Source organism: Electrophorus electricus, chromosome 9 (assembly GCF_013358815.1).
Source record: "Electrophorus electricus isolate fEleEle1 chromosome 9, fEleEle1.pri, whole genome shotgun sequence".
Taxonomy (NCBI): domain Eukaryota; kingdom Metazoa; phylum Chordata; class Actinopteri; order Gymnotiformes; family Gymnotidae; genus Electrophorus; species Electrophorus electricus.
In genome coordinates this window covers 23,544,556-23,564,516 of record NC_049543.1, presented here as the reverse complement: position 1 = coordinate 23,564,516, position 19,961 = coordinate 23,544,556, and the positions used below count along the sequence as shown (strand labels likewise).

Genomic DNA, 19,961 nt, shown 5'->3' with positions numbered 1-19,961 from the left:
AAAATATGCAAACATATTTTATGTCTGTTTGAATTCCTGGGAACCAGCTGCAGGCGTTAAAGAACTGCACCCCCAGCTGTGGGTATCAAGGGCTTCACCTCCCTTCTCGGAGAGATAAGGATCAGTCGATTGTTGACACGCCAATGTTCAAAAAAAGTTGTAAATAGTCCTTTAGATTACAGATAACACTTCCTAGAGCTTTAAACCTCCAACCACTTACATCCGTCTCTGCCGTTTCTGCTGTGATTGTAGCCAGTTGTGTTTATCACTGTGTCGGGAGCAGAATGGGGCCTGCGCTGTTTGTCTGGCTAACTTCCCTTCCACGGTTTTGTTTTGTTCATCGATGAAATCACCTGGGCCTCGCCAGACCCCCAGAACGGCCTCCTGAACAACCTTCATGTTGTCTAGGTTGCTAATTTCCATGCCACGTGCAAGTCCCTGTACTCTGAGGCTATTAATGCCCCGCCAGTATGTAACTGTGTGTCGTCAAAGAGTGGGACCCTGTGCAAAAATAGAAAAATCTTCTGACTCACAAACCTCTCAGAGTAAGAGCAGACAGACACAAGGATCTCGCCACAAAAGAGGCGGGTGGGGCGAGGGGTGTGGGGTGGGTGTGTGTGTGTGATAAACTCTCCTGCAGTGCAAGTTGGAGGAAGTGCAAAATGAGTGTGTTAGCCATATCCTGCAGCCCTTCAAAAATTGTCACAGGCTTGCAGGAGGTGCCTGGAACTGAGGATGTGGCAGGTGTGACCAGGTGTGTGTGTGTGCCTGTGTTCTTGAGCAAGTGACATTGGTTCAAACGACTGCATCGTGATTTCATGATAAAGTACGCGCATGTTTCCACAGATGCCACTGTGGCTGGTCAGTGCTAAAGACTGTGTCTGCTGTGCACAGGGGAGAAAGGAAACTTGCTGGTACTGGCGTAGGGAGCCCAGACCGCGTCTGCCTGCGGTGGCTGTTCCCGAGCGAACGATGCGTGTGTGCGTGTCTGTGTTTGCACACGTGTGTGCCCCACTGCTAGAGGACACATCATGTGGCTTTTCCGACCTGCGGTAACTCTACCAAGGATGAGTTGGACATAAGATTTGGTGGGATCAATAAAGGAAGAGAGAGAGATTTGCTGAGTGCTCAGATCTCATTACCTCCCACTCTTTGCTTTAGGGCTTTTTTCTGAAATCGGCTACTTTGGGCTTGTTGCCCAAAAGCCTGAAAGTACTGTTTATGGCTGTCAGTTTGACAGAGGTCTCCCCTTTGTGAAGTACAATATAGCTCAGGTAATTAGCACAGAAAACACAGTGAGCGTATCTCATTTCAGCTTATAAGAGAGACGTATATGATTTCAGCTTATATGAGAGATTTGTACACACACACACACACACACACACACACACACACACACACACACACACATATATATATATATATATATATATATATATATATATATGTATATGTATATGTATGTGCAAGTATACTTCATTACAATTGTGTGTGTATATATGTGCAATTATGTATGTATACACATACACACACACACACACACACACACACACAATTATAGTGAAGTACAGTTTTACACACTATAGTGAAAACAGTTTTGAATAATATTCTCTTACTACAGTACATTGCAGTTACTCACATAGAGTCTCCTCACATAGAGTCTTTTTTATATACACACAAATAATATGTGGAAATATATACAGTCTAGACACAGCTCTACAGTGGTTAATAGACTATGCTCAGACTAGCCCAGGTGTTATCATATGACCTGATAAATCTTAAAAATGTCTTTAAAATTTCTTCACCAATATCTGATCCAGAGTTCTTGCTGGATCAGCCCAATTCCAATACGTGATATAGGATCGGTGCTCTCTCTATTTGGTTTCATTGTATAAAAAGAAAGTCCAGATGATGACAAATCATTTGTTTTTAGATTATTTTCTTCAGATTATTTACCAGATATTAATGTCTGGCTCTTTTACGATGTAGGTGACATCTGATTGTCTGTGTTATAACTAGAGGAAACACAACCCCAAGATCTACACAGGAAACACAGCATAACATAACCAGAAACAATATGGATGGGAACAAATGCCACAAACAATAAATTTGGGCTGTTATTTTTAAATTGAGCTGCTACCTGGTGGTGTTGACAGACCACGGTGTGTATATGGCCTTATTGAGTTACTTTAAAAAAAAGTGTCCTTTAATGTTAGTAAGGGAATGTCACTGTCATGATGACCTGATGTATAACAATCAACTATGTAGGTCTAGCCAGATGGATTCCTCAAGCATTCTGCCTGTGTGTGTGTGTGTGTGTGTGTGTGTGTGTGTGTGTGTGTGTGTGTGTGTGTGTGTGTGTGTGTCTGTGTGTGTGTGTTTGTGTCCTGTGTCATATTTGTTCACAGTGCAAATACAGTTATTGCAGCCAGAAATAATGAAATGTGATACATATTTGTTATTGCTTTCCCATAAACAGCTGCATTTCTAAGCACAGGATGAAATACAAAACACAGCATTCTATACCATTGCGTGGACTACACTCGTTGAAATAAAAAACCTGCATTAATCTTTCTGTCCACAGGCCGCATTGATTTTATAAAATGATAATACATTTCTTGTCACATCAAAATCTACTACTAACCTTGAAAGGAAATTTGTGTTTCACTGTGATGTTATGTCCTGCGGCAAGACTCTCTAAGGCACCTCACATGTCCTGTAGACATGTCCTGTATCCTGACTCATCCAATTACAGCACTCATAAAGCACCAGTCAGCCGGATTAGCCATTGGGATTGGGTTGGAGCGAAACTGCAGGAAAGCCACAGCCCAAGGAGGGCCCTTGGAATTCCTGTTCTTCCGATGGTCGAGTCACAGGAATATTAATTTATCATCCCATGTGCGGTCCCTTCATGTGAAAGACTTTTAAAAAAAGGAACATATGAAAAAGGAAGCTGTTACAGTCAAACCCGTATAAAGACCAGAGTGTCTCCCTCACACAGTGGCTCAAGCCGACACTGAATTATTTTTGTGTTCTGTAGGCCTAAACCCGCCGTGGTGAACCTGTTGGATAATAATGTATTAGTTGTTGCTTCACCTCTGGCCCCAGCGAGTCCATTTACTGGCTACTGTCCATTTGACACACGAGAGGGTGAGCTCTGTGGCAGTTAGAGTGGAGAAACTATGCATTTGAGCCTGCACTTGGTCCGAGACGGACTGACTGGGCACAGGTGCTACGGTCTGTGGGGTGCCCCCATTATTTTCCTTTCAGTTAAAATTTTCAATTAAAGTTTATTGTCCTTGGGTCTTGGGCGTTTGTCCTTAGGTCTTAGGCTGTTCTCAGTTTTATGACATTATGGTCACAAATAACATACCATATCCGAGTGGGCGGTGGCGGGGGGGGTATTGGGCATTATGTTGGAGTGGGAAACTAATAACATTTTTTTAAGAGCAATATAGATGTCAACCCCTTTATTGACTGTTTGCCATAATGAATGTCAGCATGGGTACTTTGATATTTATTTGCATTCTGGTGTATTTAATTCCCAAGTTTAACTACCCTTGGGGTTTTGTCTTTGGGGCGGTTTTTGGACAGATTACAGGGCGTGTTTGTGACGCTGCTGCTCAGGCTGCAATGGGTTTGTACTGCACACAGCACTGTGTGTTTCATTTCTGCACTCGCAGGGACAAACTGGAGATCAGCCAGTCGCTGGAGATCTGCATAGAATATGCATAATTAAAAGAGGGTAGAGCCGTTCTCTCGTTAGTCATAAATCTCCCTTTAAGGTCCATGGGATGTATATTTGAATGAACTGGGTCTCCAGTAAGAAAAAGGTAGTTGTTCTCTTCCCAGAGCACTTTACACTGTGCGCATGGGGCACATGTGGCCTAACCCACTAACGGACAGCAAGGCAGTAAAAATGACAGTGTTAACTAGGGTTAACTGGGGAACCCTGGGTGTGTGTGTGTGTGTGTGTGTGTGTGTATAGGGAGTTAACAGTGGTGTAGTTCAGGCCACACTCTGAAGCAATTAGTATTGATTCCTGTTGGTGCCACATTAATGCCTGGATCCAGTGTTGTTTCACTGTGAAATTAAATGCAGTAAGTTTCCTCAGTACTGTTCACCCACAAATTATTGCACAGTAGAAGAAAATGGCCAATTTACATTCACGGCTCTTCTTCTTCCCAAAATGGGCTGCCTGTTTCCAGGATGGAATGTGGTGACACGTCCGAGAGATGCCGCCCTCTTACAATCAAGTCTCCAGGATGATGAAGCAAAATTATGGCTTCAGGTCGGATTCGTCGGCATTCGTGCGCTGTGGGGATTCCGACCTAATCTCTCTGCCACATGCCGCCCTGATTCCTACCATCACCACCTCCCAGCCCCATTACCCTCGGTTCCCAGTGGGTCTCTTATGCCAGGGCTCCTGTGTGTCCCACACACTGTCAATGTCCTTTAACACCTCTTCGCTCCACATCTGTGGGAAGTTGCCTTAGGTAGAGTCGGGTGTCCACAATGAAGAGAATTATCCCATGTTGTTTTGCTCCTGAGAAAACGGGAGGTTTCATTCTTGCTAGGAGGCCAAAAATGTAGGATTGCGTTCAGTGAGGGCTGGTCTCCGAATCTGGATACATTATTTATCTTAGGTCTTTCCTCCAGGTCCCAGCCTGGAATACTTTTCCGTGTGGTAAGACGGTACATTCAGTTCCACTGTACGCTACAACAGCAGACACAATAAAAACCTGGGTTGCAATTTACGAGAGAGGATTACTAATTTAATAACCTGATAGAGCAGTCAAGGTCACGGCTCTCTCCCACCTGTAGAGCTTTGGCTTTAGTTTCCGAAACATCCGACTCCACTCATGGAATAATCGTCTGCTGCAGTGAACGCTGGAGGAGCCAAATCAGGAGGTTGGGGGAGGAACAGGAGAGGAACACAGAGCAGGATAGCTAAAAATTTCCACGTGACGAGAGGACACTTGGCCACGGGACTCTCACATGCTCTCGTTTGCTCCAAACCCGTCCAAAAACACTTGTGTTTGGAAGCATGAGCTACTGAATTGCTCTTATTAATGTTTATGAGGAGGAATTTCCTACTCTGAGATCGTGGACAAATGCATGTAGTTGTAGGTGTAGTTGTATGAAGCTCATATTCTCCCCCAAAATGAGCTCAGACGAGCATGTCTAATCATCACTGATGGGACTACAGAAATGCTTGCGAACTGTCCAGTGTGTGGACGCAGGGTATTCTCAGAAACAGAGCGCTGGCAAACTCCAAACGCTAACAAACGTCAGCGTCGCAGGGTGACAGGGCGACCCACGCAAAATGAACGGCCCCTTTAAACAGCGCAAGCGCGGGACGCGACGGGACCTCGGGTCTCTGAGCAGGGCCTGCATGTCCACACGTCGCTTGGGGCTATCGATTATCGTGCGGGGAAACTCGCCGCTGCCTCCACACAGTCTTGCCCCAGTCAGCCCGGCGTTCAAAGCTCAAACCCTCCTGCCGTCGGACAGGGGGAGGTCCAGCCTGGCCGGGGCCCGCGCCACAGAGCCAGGGCCCAACAAGGAGAGCGTGGGGGCTGGGAGCCGTAATGACGAGCAGTTTATTGAACGCTCCCAGGAGCTGGGGGAGCGAGTGAGAAAGAAAAAGAAAGAGGAAGCAGAACCTTTGAAATTCCCGTAAACAGAGAATCAAAAAACTTTGAATCTCAAGGGCAAGCCAAGTGTCCTGTCTGAGCGTCTGCGTTGGCATCACATTTAGCTGTATTAACCTTAAAGAAAGGAAGAGAAAGGGAGGGACTATGTCAGGTGTCCCTATAGCTCTCTGACTGTCGCTTTGTCTGCCTGCGTGAGATACCAAGACAGTGTTTCCCACCTATGAATCCTGTGGCTTGTATAAGAGTTTTCAAAATGGTGGGATCTGACTCGATCTTGATTTGTCTTTATTTTTGTTTCAGTAGTTCTTGGCTAAATCAAGAACATTCTTAAGAATATTCAGTGAGGTGTGTGTGTGTGTGTGTGTTAGAATGTCTGGTATTGCATTTCATGTGGTTAATTACAGAAGGTTCACATGCAGTCCGATATAAGTACAAACAAGGAAGGTTGTTATCAAGTTATGTGTGTGTCCGTGTGTGCGTGACAGGGAGTGTGTGTGCATGTGGGCACGTGTGTGTGGCTTCTGGAGCCGACAGCTTCACTATTATAACAATTACAAAGTGACCCAAATCTCTGTGTACTGTTTTTGAGGGACAAACAAGGCCTTAGGCCGCCTCCTGTGTGCGTGCGTGCATGCAAGCGAGAGAGAGAGAGAGAGAGAGAGAGAGATCTGACAACCTGCCCTGATGGTCTTAATGAGCTCTGCTCCATGCTCCCAGAGAGAGAGAGAGAGAGAGAGAGAGAGATAGATTGTGTCAGTGAGAGACTGCTTGGCAGAACCTTCCGGCATATGGCACAAACAGTTGCGTTTTCCATGGCAGGTGGCTTGATGCCTACACTAGGTAGAAGGTTTTGACACCCGGGGTGCAGAATCTGGAAAGTGCTGGAAAGGGACTTCTCCACAATGTAATGTTTGACACCGCACGCTTACTTACTTTCTACCTGTCACTATGGATGTATTTCTCAATACATCTTGCCACCGTCTCTTCTTATCTTCAGTCTCTCTGCTTCCCCCTGTCTGTCACGCAGAGACACCGGTTGTCTCTTAGTGACCTTTGGTTCCTGCATGTGGAGGATTTTACATATTAAAAAAAGCCTGCATTTTAATAGCCCCTCTGTTTTGGTAATGGGCACCGCCATCGTGTTGCGCTGGTTACACTCCATTATGGCAGGATGAGCAGAGACTTCACACCGTAACAACGCACGTTGCAGCCTCCAGTAAAAACTGTTAAGAAAGCACTGCAATTAACGGGACGCTTTACACCAAAATAGTAGTGTAGTTAAGAACCGATTAAAACCAATGGGGGGAAGTTATCACCATCTCATTTGCATAATGCAAACTGACCACTGACTTTAACTCATTATTAATAGCGCGAGCGTATTAGTGCTTGTGCGTGGCGCGTAACTTCCCAAAAGGAGAACCCTCCTCTTCGAGGGGCCAGGCGTGCTCCGAGATCTGTACAGCTCCATTTGCGTTTGCAACGTCTGGCAGATGCTCTTATCCAGAGCGACACGCAGAAGTGAACCACGCCGTGCTGCTTATCAGCATTCGCGCTCCCTGCAAAACAAAGCCGTGACCTTGATGCTGCCGGCGCCTGGCTGTACCGGCTGAGCTACGGGGGCACACGGTGACTGAAAGCTTGCTTTCCCAAGGTCACTGTAGACAAGCGAATGGGTGGGGCAAGGAACGGTGCAGAACAAATGACACTAGAAGACTTTTTAACTTCTGAATATGCAAATGAACTGACATGTCCCGTCCCATGTAAGAGGTAACATGGAGGTTATGTCACCAAGAATCACCAACAGATGGTTCCTTCGAGCAATAAAGGGTCCTGTCATTTTAATAACTCCTAGATGATTGTAATCTATTATCTGTTATTTATCTAATACAAATGAGCAACTCTTGGCATTGGTCAATGTAATGCAAAGATATGCAGTTAACAAAGTACATATTAGCAAGTGTTTCTGTTCACTCAAGCACCCAACCAACTGCAAATTTACACATTTCTGATTGAAAACTATGATTTGGGTCTAAATCCATGACCAATCTGTTGCAAAGGGAAATCGGCTTCGGGAACTAGCGTCACACAGAGACCCTGGTCCTGGTCCACACAGCCAGTGTAGACAGAAGCCGGAGGATGGGCAAGCCAGTGAAATGCGCTATTCTTTAATACTGACGTCTATAATCTCGTCCTGGACCAGCGATGTCGTTCTTTGCCTTCTGGCAGCCCATTTTTTCCAAGCACCGTCACCAAAGTTGGAGGCAACCAATCGCCAATCATTCCTCGGCGACATGGGAATTTGGCACGGTTTCCCGACAGGGTTCTCCAGAGCGGGAAGGCAGGCGAGAGGAGAACCTCCCCTGTCATGTAGCCTGTCTGCTCATCTGTGTCCTGAAAGAACTTAATCTCCTTAGGTGGAGCAGGCTCCAGCCTCCTCGCCGCATTTGTCGCTCCGACGTGAGTGTGGAGGAAATGATCGCGGCGGGACGGGTAAGCCGGCTCCGCAAACGAGCGTGCACGGGTTCCCGCGCCCAATGGCTAAAAGTTGGGATGTCAAATATCTCATCAGCAGTAAACAGTGACAAACTGCACGCCACGTTTTCATGAAAGATACCGAGTTTGTCCTACCGTGGCACACATTTCCTACCAGTGTCACATATAAGAAACGCTCTCTGCAGTGCTAGCGGTTGTTTCCTGATTCTGCACTCTGAAACAAGCTCACGCTGCAGCCGTAACGTAACACGCTCGTGCGCATAGCTGCCGTGGTGGCTCTGTGACCAGTGTGTCCAGCAGCAGCTAGCAATGGGAAATAACTGGCTTGCCTGTTATGTGCAGACCGCAGACAGCAGCTGCGTGCATCGCCGCTGGAGTACACTCAAAGGGCTCACCGTAACGAGCGCAGGCACGGCGAGGCCACACCCTCTCTGCCCGTCCGTCGCCACGCTTGCTCGGCTCACGGCAACGTGTGCAGAAAACAGTGTAGGCGCCGGTTCTAAAGTGACTCAGTGTTTCACTGCTTCAGAATAGACGGGGACAAAATGCGCATTCATTTTTATAACCCCCCCCCCCCCCCCCCCCGGGTTGCCTGGCTGTTTTTTTTATTTAGTCCTTCTCTAAATACAATAAAATACGGGACACAGACAGGCGTCCGGCCTTGATTTCTATAGCCGTCAACACACTTCAGCTGTGACCCTATATCTGTGCGCACACGCACGAGCACACAGGTGCTCCCTTTTCAGCTGCCATCATTCTGAACACCCTGACAGCGGGCACGCCATTATAAAACGACCTTGAGTTGAAACGCCGACATCGACATAACGCGGTGGAAGCGGTAACGCGACGCCGTGAGTGATTTCCTGCTCTAAGGTCAGCAGCTCTACCTGACAGGCCGCGCTCTTTTGTCACCGCGGGCCGCGCAAGTGGGAGATCCAGTCTCCGCGGCGCAAACGCGCCGTAAATAAGGTTCACGCCGTAGATCTGCCGGAAGCTTGGCGAGGGGAAGGGTGGCTGGGGCCAGCAGGAAGTCGAAGGCGCTGTAGCTCCTCGGGGCTGTTTTCCCTTCCACCCTCGTTAGAGCTGGAAGGTTAGGCACGTCTTTAGCCTTTTGATGTTCCGAGACTTTCGACTTTGTGTCTCCAGGAGCATCGGCACTTCTCACGCCACATATTAAACATTCCGTTTTAACTGGAGTAAAGGTCCATGTTATGTGAAAGGGCAGGCCGTGTGATGGCTACAAGACCCCCCCCCCACATCTTTCTCGCCCTTTCTCTCTCTCTCTCTCTCTCTCTCTCTCTCTCTCTCTCTCTCTCTCTCTCTGTCCCCCTCTCTCTCTCTGTCTCTCTGTCTCTCTCTCTGTCCCCCTCTCTCTCTCTCTCTCTCTCTCTCTCTCTCTCACCAGCACATGGCTCCTTTGAATTCTGTAGTTTGTCAGGGAGACCCGGAGCACAGACACAGCTGATCAGTGATCAGTGCAATTCCGAACACGCTGATATGAGTTAAATGCTGACACTCTAAAGCTCGACACACACTGCAGGACCCGCTCACACAATCTTCCGTTTAAATATCTGTGCTTCCCATATTGGCTTATTTAGCCTCACCTATAGCATGCTGTGAAAGAAAATTATGAAGGGGTTTAATCCTAAAACATATTGAATGAATGCTAATTTAATATTGAAGTTGGCTGAATGAATAGTAATTTAATGTTAAGAAGCGCTGGCAATATCAAGACTTCTTCCCACACCCCGAGATGACATTAGTGATCTGGGTAGAGGTCGGGTATTTTTAGAGTTCATGTTTCATACCACCTCTACGTGAGCCTTGTTCTCCCAGTATATATTTCAAAATGATGTCCAAGAATTGCTCATCTCTTTTGACCTAATCACAGCATGGCGTTTGAATTAGCTGCGCCTCCTTAAATATGCAAAAGTTTGTTTATATGGGGAAAAGAAATCAATCCATGTTCCCAGCAAAATTGCAGATGCTACGCTTTTGACTAAACAAGGCGTTCAACTTCTTTTCTTCAGAGGGAAATTGCTGTTTCAGTGTATGGTGAGCACTGTGGAGAGGTTGGATTGAGAATCAGTGGGCAACACGTGAAACAAACTGAGTTCCAGCGTTCAATCAGCCTAAATAAAGCATTTCAAATGTAGGGCATGGACATCCTGACACAGGCTGTAAACATTCCCAGATCTCGGCAGGTTGGGAGGGAACGCGGCGCGCTCCGGAGCACGTGCGGACGATCGCGGGCTGGGAGTGCGTTCCCAGAGCCGAGAGAGGTTAATATTCCAAGACAGATCTCGATTAGATCCGAACGCCACGCCACCTGAGGGGGGACCGTACACCTCCGCCCCAGAAACAGCAAAGTGTCACGCTGGTCCCTGTTTGGAATACGAAAGTGTACAGATGCATAAATAGCAGAGCGCGTGGTCGTCGACAGAACACAGTCAAGGAAACAGCAGTATGAGCAGACAGAATGTGCTTTCAATTCCAGAATGTTCTGTAAATCAGTATTTTTAACAGTGTCCTCAGTTTTATCAGTAGTAGTTGTGTAATATCTAATGCCCTGTTCCCAATAAAAAAGCATGAGAGGTTATTGTTGCAAGACAATACTGAACCAAAACATTTGCCAGATATCTTTGATGTAATCATTGTGTAACCTAGATGCAGTCATTGTGTAGCCTAGATGCACACATTGTTTAGCCTAGATGCAATTATTGTGTAGCCCAGATGCACACATTGTGTAGCCTGTATGTAGTCATTGTGTAGCCTGTATGCAATGCTTATAGCTTTTCCTCAGAAGACATCTGTGAAATGTCGTCACCCAAGCACACAACAAAAAGCCCCCCACACTAGTGTAATAATGTGGTCTGGGTTAAAGCTATTGTGAGCAAGCGAATGGAGTGGCTGTGTCTGCGTTTTAGAGGTTAATGTTTCTTTTACGTTTCCTCTAATTGCGCCGCATCTGTGCTGGAGATGTGGATGAGCTACAGAAGATGCCTCTTACTCCACATTGGCCAGAATGGCCATGGATGCACTCTAGTGATTTCTCGAGGGGGGCCCGAACCAGTTTCGGAATGGATATTGCCACGGTGTGCACGCTCGCGCGCTTGTGCATGCGCTTGGCTTTTCAGAGGTCGCGCTGACACGGAGCACGTTGGTCACGAGGAGATCGTCGGGCCGAATTCCACAGCGCTGAATTTGAGTACTGGCATCCTCCACTTCCACCGTCACCACTGGCATCTCGTCACGGTTTGCAAAGTTACTCCCGTTGTCTTGGCGCAAACCTTGTGTTGGACATAATGTTACAAACACGAGAAAAAGGCAGGAAGAGTTTATGGGCCTCACCTGGTATACGATGGCTCATTCAGAGCAATCTTTGTTCAGAACGTTGTCCTATCGCCCTCCATCTATACGCGCAGACCCTAAAACACTTCACAAACAATTCTGCCAGTCTTTATAATGCAGGTGGCCTTACAGGTTAAATCGTGGTCCATGTAGGGTAAATAGCTTTTAGCTATTATATGTGTACAGCGGCAATTACTTAGCTGTTAAATGTGTATAACAACTGTTACTGGGTTAAATGCAAAGTAAGGATGAGAGAGTTTCCGGTTGAGCCGGCTGGGTACCGGCCTTCACGCGGCTGTGTGGGTCTGCAGCGCTTCGTCCGTTATTTTTTAACTTCATCAGAGCGATGGAGAGAAGCCGGGGAAGCGATATCCCTGCCTGGCGAGGCCTTATGCCAGAGCTGGCGGGGGAGAGGGCCGTCAATACAGACTCTCCTCATAATAAAAGCTCGTTATGCTCGTTATTATCAACTACTTTGTTACTTCCACTGTGACATGCCCATTTCCCTAGTTAGCACATGCAAGAGATCTCCACCAGGCCAGGTCTGGCTTCAGTTTTTGAGAAGACGGTCCTGGTCCTTGACAGAGTGTCCCAACATTCCCTGCCTTGTGCTGCAATACAAATGGGAGAGCAATACCTAAGCCACGGTTGGGAGCTTCTTTTTAGGCAATGTATCTCGATGTCCCCTACTCGATGTCCCTGACCTTGCTCTTGAAGTGTCACACTAGATTTGTGTCTTGGACATTGTGGCGTGTTGTGGTTTGGAGAGTGAATGTGGGTAAAGGCTTTAAGTATGTACTGATTACTCACGGTATGTCCTCTGCACTTAAACCTGTCCGGGGTGTATTGTTGAGGGGGAGAGAGACAGTGCAAAGTTGAAATCATCATCCCAAATAAAAATTAAAAACATTCTAAAACCATGCGTCTTTTAGTCAGAGGTTTTATGGTACTGGGGCACATCCCTGTTGTTGGTCATCAGCTGCCGTGACCTTGGTCCAACTCTGATCCAACACACTAGAAAGACCTCATCGAGGAGGGATGCCTGAGTATTGAAAGCAGTTGTGTTAAATTAGGGTTAACTAACACATCTGGCTGTAATATTCAGACGAAGCCATGCAGGCTGATGGATCCCCTGGCATCCGTTTATGAGGAGCAGGTATAACTTTATGAGAATCTTTTAAAGTATGATGATTTGGGGAACTCGGGCCCCGAGCCCATATTCTCCCCCACTGTTCTCACATTTCATCAGTCCTGTGACTCCTTTTCGAACGAGTCGACACGAACCTGCTCCATGTTCTTCAAACAATTGGAAATTTTAGCATTTTTCATTAACATTTCAGTGTGAGCATCCTTTTTTTTCCCTCTTCTCCTCAAGTTTCTTCGGTGATGAATACCTGAATTATGTCTCGCTACGCCACCCCCCATCCCCACCCCACACGGCTCTACCCTCCCTGCTGGGAATGCGACACCTCGGGGGAGCCGAGCCTTCAGAGAGCATACCTGACCTCCAGCCAGAGAGAGTGCCAGACAGACTGCCAGTTAAAGCATGGCACTGTGCAGAGCCACGTGATCTGGCTGCCTGGCGCAGATATCCCTCTCCTCGGCCCCATCATATCGACGCTGCTGCTGGACCTGCTGTAGGGACGCTCGGGGACGCCAGCGCTATGCTTTCATGTCATGACTAGCAACACAGATACAAGCCAGGCTGGGAATAGGAGTGACGATTCCCCCAAATGCAGCTGTGCTCAGGTAAAGGTGGACCAAGCTTGAGTTTATCCTCATGTGGATTTCACTGCTGCACAGTAAACTGGGCAGTTTAATGCTTTCTTGGTTTAATGGTTTACTGGTTTATTACTGGTCAGTGGGTGGTCATTTTCAGGAGTCCACGGTGCACGACACATAGTTCACATAGTTCTTGTTTACTTCTCTTGTTTACATACTGGCACGATAAACCACTGGACACAAGGCCGTTGCTTCTGAGTTTCACCCCTCACATTGAATTTAATTATTGCTAATTGGTTTTCATGTCTTATTTGTGTGAGGCGAGACCTCAATGTGTTCATTACAAAGAATTATGGGAAGATCTAGAGAGAAGATGAGGTCATGTAGATCATGTCATTGATGTGGATTGAAAGCCTGATCATACTTGTAGGGGTTTCTAGTGTTCTGCATGAATGTAACTGGATTTGGCTTCAGACGTTCTTAAGCTGAGATGCATTGGTACTATTTCTAATAAAATATTTATAATTAAAATATTTCATATGCATATCGTCATCAAATGCCTGGCTTCTAAAATCTCTGAAATGTTGAATGAGAGGACAAAGGACAAAGCTTTGTGGACCATAGCTTTGTTTGAGACACCATGCTCCAGTTATAAAAGAATTAGCAGACAGCATTACTATAAGTCAAATACTTTCCGTTAGCATTGTGAGATGCAAAGATAAGATACCAAAACAATGTCTTACATTTAGCAAAACAGGTATTTCCCTTCTCCACTCTGTGCAGGCTTCTCCAGTGACCTGGACAGTCTGGTTTCAGAGGTCTGCTGAAGTAACCCAGCACTGTGGCTCGTTAGCCTGGCTATATTGTCCTTGATGGTGTGTCTCTGTCAGAAGGTCACAGGGTATTGCAAATTATTAGAGTGGAATGTAGTAACACCTTTGCATGCATATGAAACTGTCCTCAGGGGAAGCTCACAGACTTATTTCCCTTAGCATGACTCATTTAGAATTGCACACGTGTGTGTGTGTGTGTGTGTGTGTGTGTGTCTGTGTGTGTGTGTGGAAAATGTAGCCATTTGTCTGCAAAAGGGGAATAAAAAAATGAGTGTAGGAGGATTGTGCGTCTTATGTCCCAGTCTTCAAATAAGCACACATGTAACTATGCTCGCATTCCTGGTCCTTCTGAAACTACAGTTATGCATTACAAAACGCGTTCGATTCATTCATTCATTCAGTCATTCATTCATTCTGCAGTTTTGTGCGCAATGGCCAAATTCCCGTTGCACTGAAGATGCCATTAATAAAAGGCTCTTTAAAGCATTCAGCTCTCCAGCAAACAGAGGCGGTTCTTAACGAGGCGGTTCTGTCTCGTTAAGTCACCGTGAACCCCTGACCTTTTCATGGAGTTCGGCCTTGCAGAAAAGCGGCGTTTGCACCTTGCTTTCTCAGACGCATGCGAGGGAGAGGTGGTCTCCAAGAAGCCCTTGAACTGAATGTAAACACCAGGTAAGAACAGCCAAACAAGGATGAAAAGAAGAAGAAAGCTGTGAAAGTGTGTGTAGTGATAGCAGCCTTATAGCTTACAGGGTTTCTTCCCCTCCCTCTCTGTTTCTGTTCCTTTTGCTTTTTAATACCTGCAGACTCGACTAAGGGAACCATAACAGACAAAAGGGTAGCAAGCCTTAGCCTGCGTTATAGCCAGCACTCAGCACTCAGGAGTAAGGTGCCACAGAGGTGATTTCCTGCACGGCTAAAAGTCGTTTCTCAAACAAGTGTGGAGAGCAGACAACTTTATTAGATTTTTAAAAAGAATCAAAAGACCTCTGAGACATTAAACTGTATGTCTGTTACAAGTGCAAAGAAAAAAGGCACCTCTAATATACCAAACTGTACTTGGAGTATTCATATTCTTCAAACAGGCCAGTATTTATGCTGTATTTTCAGCTTGCCTTTAACTGTTATAAGATTTCAATCATTTTGTTAAGCGTGCACATAAAGAAATAAGTTGTAGGTGAATTTGAAAAATCAAATCAGGCAAAATTATTGTGAGCTGTCATCGTATCTTTTAAACTTAAAAGATAAATTTGTTCTAGGTAGCAAATTACAAACTAAAAGGGGATTAGAAAAGCAGGACTAGAGCAGGACCCCACACTTCATTCAGCTGCAGATGTATGAAATGTTTTGCATGATCTCATCCGTATGGCAGTACAGAAACTGAACTGCCTGTATAACAAAGCCACATTGGTCCCCAAGAAAATGAATGTTTTCGAGGAGCCGATTTCTCTGGTTTAGACCACTCAGAATGCTCCAAGTTACTGATATCACGAATGTGGAACCTCTTCTCTACCCCACTTATAAGAAAAAGAAGAAGAAAATGGAAGTATTAACACTGATTAGAAATATTCATGTCAGTAGTTCCTTCTGTAGACACCATGGAAACTCTATAAAGTAAATGCTTCCCAAGTTTCTGATTGATCCCTTTTCTGCTAGTCACTACTTTTTTGCGCTCCATAATGACCGAATTGTCATGTTGGACATTCTACCACTGAACACGTGGCCAAGCATAGCAGATTATCTACTCGAGCTTCCGACAGGCCTGGCCGTTGTCGTTCACATCCAGACACACCCGAACCAGAGACGCACACCCATCCCCTTCCTGATCGATACGTGCACAATCCTTTCCAAACCAAGATAAAAATCCCTCTCGCCCAATCGCAGTGAAATGCCACCTACCATCACAGCTGCCGGAGATGGTAGCCCATATTCACGGATGTGATAAGATAACGTTTGAGTTATAGCAAGATGATAAACTTGACTACAACGCACCTTTTGGTAGAGTCCTCGAATCCCACGTGTACCTTTTTTTTTTGTGTGTGTGTTCACCCAATCTGTAAAATATCGGGTCATTCTAAGATGAATGTCAGAGGCAAATGAGAATTGTTATGCTTGAATACAGTTGCCATTTTAGGTCGTGTAATTTCGGATGGGTGAAGCTAACCTAGGGAATGTTTCTGGGGCGGGGACGACGAGGAGAGGAATGAGTGACATCGTTGCCCTTTTCTAAAGGGAGATTAGCGGGCGGAACACCTCGTCATGGCACTGCATGCTCTGAAGGGACCTACAGATGGAGGAGGACTCTCACCCAGCTCGCCTTTGAGCCTGCCTACTTCTGGAGCTTTTAGCCAGGTGGTACCATCACTGAGTTTGTGTGCGAACGTTCCTGTACCCCCTCATTCATAAATGTTAGGAATGGCTAAATAAGAAGAACAAGATATATTTGGAATGCAATTAAATTTGGAGTGCAGAGCAGCAGTATCCTTTTTATTCATCGCCCAGTACTCGAAATCATCTTCCTCCAGCGGTGAAGGCACATGGAGCTGCAGAATATATATTTTACTACTTTAGCATTACAACTTTTTATTTCTCACGTCAGAGGAAGTATGTCAACTGTATATAGTACATTCTCAAAATCTTTTATTAAGGGTGCTGATCACTGATTATTTCCGCATACTGTCCATCCGTGTATTACAACAGTGTTTAACAACAGCAGACCATCGAAATCCATCCACACCAGAACTGCACACTGTGTGCTTTGGTATGCGTGTTTCTATGGCACTAACAAGCCCAGTCAATTCTTGGAGATATCCAATGGGGCACATTCTTTAGGGCTATCGATTACCAGCGGGGCTGCGAAGATATGAAGAGGGAAGAATTGGTGGAGAGATGGAGCAGATGAACCATTCTGTCAAGGTATCAATAACCACGGTGCCTGGTAAATCGCGTTAATTGGATTTAACCTCATTTATCTGTTCCCTTTGCTGCTCTTACTAATACACATGGAAAAGCAAGGCACAAGAACTCAGAGGGAAGTTGCTGTTGTGCATGAAAGCAAAGCACATTCCAGGAGCGTGATGCTGTGTCTCTGTCACACTCTCTCTCTCGCTCTGTCTCGCTATCTGCATTCAGTGATGTACTCTTTGCTGTTAAGAGCAACCAGTGGCATTCGGTATCCACCTGCCGGTTCGGTCTGTATTTCAACCCCAGTTGCAATAGATAAGGGCAAACCATCGTCTTTACATGCGGGGGACGCAGCTCCCCAGCGGAGCGATCATACTACGCCTCAATAAAATGTTTCCCCCTCCCTCCGCTTCCCTGCCTCCCAACCCCCCAAGCAAAGGCGACTTAACCTCTCCTCTCTCTGTCCCTTCCAGGAAAGGAGGAGTACGTGGCGACCTTCAAGGGCTCCGAGTACTTCTGCTACGACCTGTCACAGAACCCGATCCAGAGCAGCAGCGACGAGATCACGCTCTCATTCAAGACCCTGCAGAGGAACGGCCTGATGCTGCACACGGGCAAATCGGCAGACTACGTCAACCTGGCGCTGAAAAACGGGGCAGTTTCGCTCGTCATTAATTTGGGCTCGGGGGCCTTTGAAGCCCTCGTGGAGCCAGTCAATGGAAAATTTAATGACAATGATTGGCATGATGTCAAAGTAACGAGGAATCTCCGTCAGGTAACAGTGCAGGGGGGCTCTGGCCTTGATCCGGTCGATAGGCCAGTCAGATTTCTCCTCAATTCACAAAGCAGACGCAGAAATGCATTTAACCTCCACCCTCCTGCTTTCATGAAGTGCGCATTTAGAGGTGCAGGCATGTTTGAGCAGGGTCATACCTTCAGGGGGGCGATGCGCCGCCTGATACCGTGCAGAACATTGGCACCAATGCCACATTCGTTCATTAGCTGCATGGAGCTTTAGGAAGCAAAGCCGTCTGTCCAGTGTGATCCTTGCTGCTCCCTTCAAATGAGCCGCAAGTCCAATAATGGCCGGCTGGGGCAGTGATTTAGAGCACTGTCTGCTACCGTTGTCTGTGCAGCGTTCGGTGACGCCCGGGTTTTCACTCAAACACGACAGGACGCGGAACACGATTAATCCTCGGCAACAACGGCGGCCACCACAAACAGCCACCTGAGGGGAGAAAGGCCGTCCATATGACGGGAAGATGTATAGGAAACGTACGGTGGTGAGCTGCTTGCACAAGCGTGGAGCTCTTTGTAGCACAAGTGCTCCTCGATCCAGTGCTCAGAGGGATACAGCCGTACTCTGTCACAACTATTAAGAACTCCGAACACCTCTCACAGGTGTAGCGGGAGCTGGGTCAGAGCAAAAAGTGGACTGTCTGGTGGGCCAACTGTGCTAGACGGTATGCTTGCTTATAAGTGGATCGGTTATTTTGGGGGAAATCAAGGAACTATGGAATTTTTGAAAGGCACGAACAGCAAGTTTGCAGTCGATTCAAAGGAGTAAACACTCTAAAATAATACTACCGGCGGTCATGTTTCCAAAGTCACGTCCCGTCCTGGACAGAGTACGCCCTTGCTCAAATAACAGTAGACTTTAATCCGCAATTAACGAATAAACTAATTATGAAATTTCATCGGCCAAAGGCACTGATGAAGTCATAGGGAACTCTCAACGCATGTGAGTCAGGAGACAGTCAGGCCACACTGCTCCATTCTGTTTAAGGGCCATGGTTTCCATTGCAATAAAGTGAACCTAAAGTTCATCACTACAGCCTCATCAGCAAGCCTCGGAGGCCGCCGAAACACGAGCGACACGGCCGGCTTCCGAGCTAGCCGATGGACTGTGCAGAAACGCTTCCAACTGCGCCACCATGGTGGACGTTCGTTAAAGAGGGTCGACCGATGTTCTTTAGGCCTGCTGTCTTATCAGTCACCTGACGTACACCAGTTCCACAATGATGAGACAGAGATCAGACTCCAAAAAGCAACACGCTCAACCATTGGACAAGAAACAGGCGGTTAGAGGCAGTTAGAAACACCCGCACTAGCTCCAGCTGTAGATTAACGTTAGTCTGCCTTTTTTTCCCCCTTTGTCTCCCTACTTTTTGTCTGTGACTAACATGCTGTGTAAAACTAACGTCATCCATGGAACGTGTCATTCTACTAACCAGACCGTGTAACGGACGGTGTACTAACCTTGGTAGCAGCCCTCATATCTTTTTTGAGTAACGGTCGTTGTTCTGTTCACAGTTTTAATTTGCTTTCTCCCCCCTTTTCCACAAAGCACTCAGGCATTGGACACGCTATGGTAAACAAACTACATTGTTCGGTAGATATCATTCTAATTGTTTCTTAGTTTGGGTTTGCCGTGTATTTCCTTTCTTTCTTTTTATCGTAGACGTCATAGCCAAAATAAAAAATAAGAGAGGGGAATTGCGGTTGGTACTTCTCTGCTTACTTTCCTTCCACTCCTTTAATTTTTTTTTTCCCTTCATCAGATTGGTTGGTTCTTCCCCCTTTCTTTGTTCTAAGCCCCTCCCACCACTCTATCCATGTCCGTTCCACAGAACCTCCCTTTCTGGATCGTCGCCCCGAGCCTCTCGCCATCGAGCTCTGGTTCTGCTGGCCCGCTGGCCTGATGCTCCTTGGCTCTGTCAGCGCCGACCCCATTCCGTCTGCACGGCACGCGCATGGGAACGCCCCGCCTCCCGCCCGCACCCCTGCTCCCGCTCGCTCTGCCTGGCCGTGTCCGCTGTTTTCCCACTTCGATCCCCAAGCCCGGTCCCATGGCTTCCTCCACCGCCCTTCACCTCTCTGCTCACCCTTTCTTTTTGGGTGCATGCACCAAAAAGAAAAGCAAGCTTGTATAAGTGGTTCCCAGAAGCAAACTGCAGTTGTGCTTTCCATTGCTTGCGCTTTCAGTCTAACCCTTGTGGCA

The 19,961-nt window shown here is 46.7% G+C and overlaps 1 protein-coding gene across 30 annotated transcripts in view; it reads left to right on the top strand.

The window, feature by feature from the left end:
• Positions 1 to 19,961, top strand: part of LOC113578995 (neurexin-1a-like) — a 233,413-nt gene that overhangs the window by 54,989 nt on the left and 158,463 nt on the right. For 17 of the 30 annotated variants that reach the window (XM_027012605.2, XM_027012604.2, XM_027012594.2 and 14 more), the window contains 2 exons: positions 17,434 to 17,735; positions 19,308 to 19,331. In XM_027012605.2, the coding sequence (XP_026868406.2) occupies positions 17,434 to 17,735; positions 19,308 to 19,331 (326 nt within the window). The remainder of the gene's footprint in view (positions 1 to 17,433; positions 17,736 to 19,307; positions 19,332 to 19,961) is intronic. The other 13 variants (XM_027012603.2, XM_027012602.2, XM_035529938.1 and 10 more) reach the window with 1 other exon arrangement.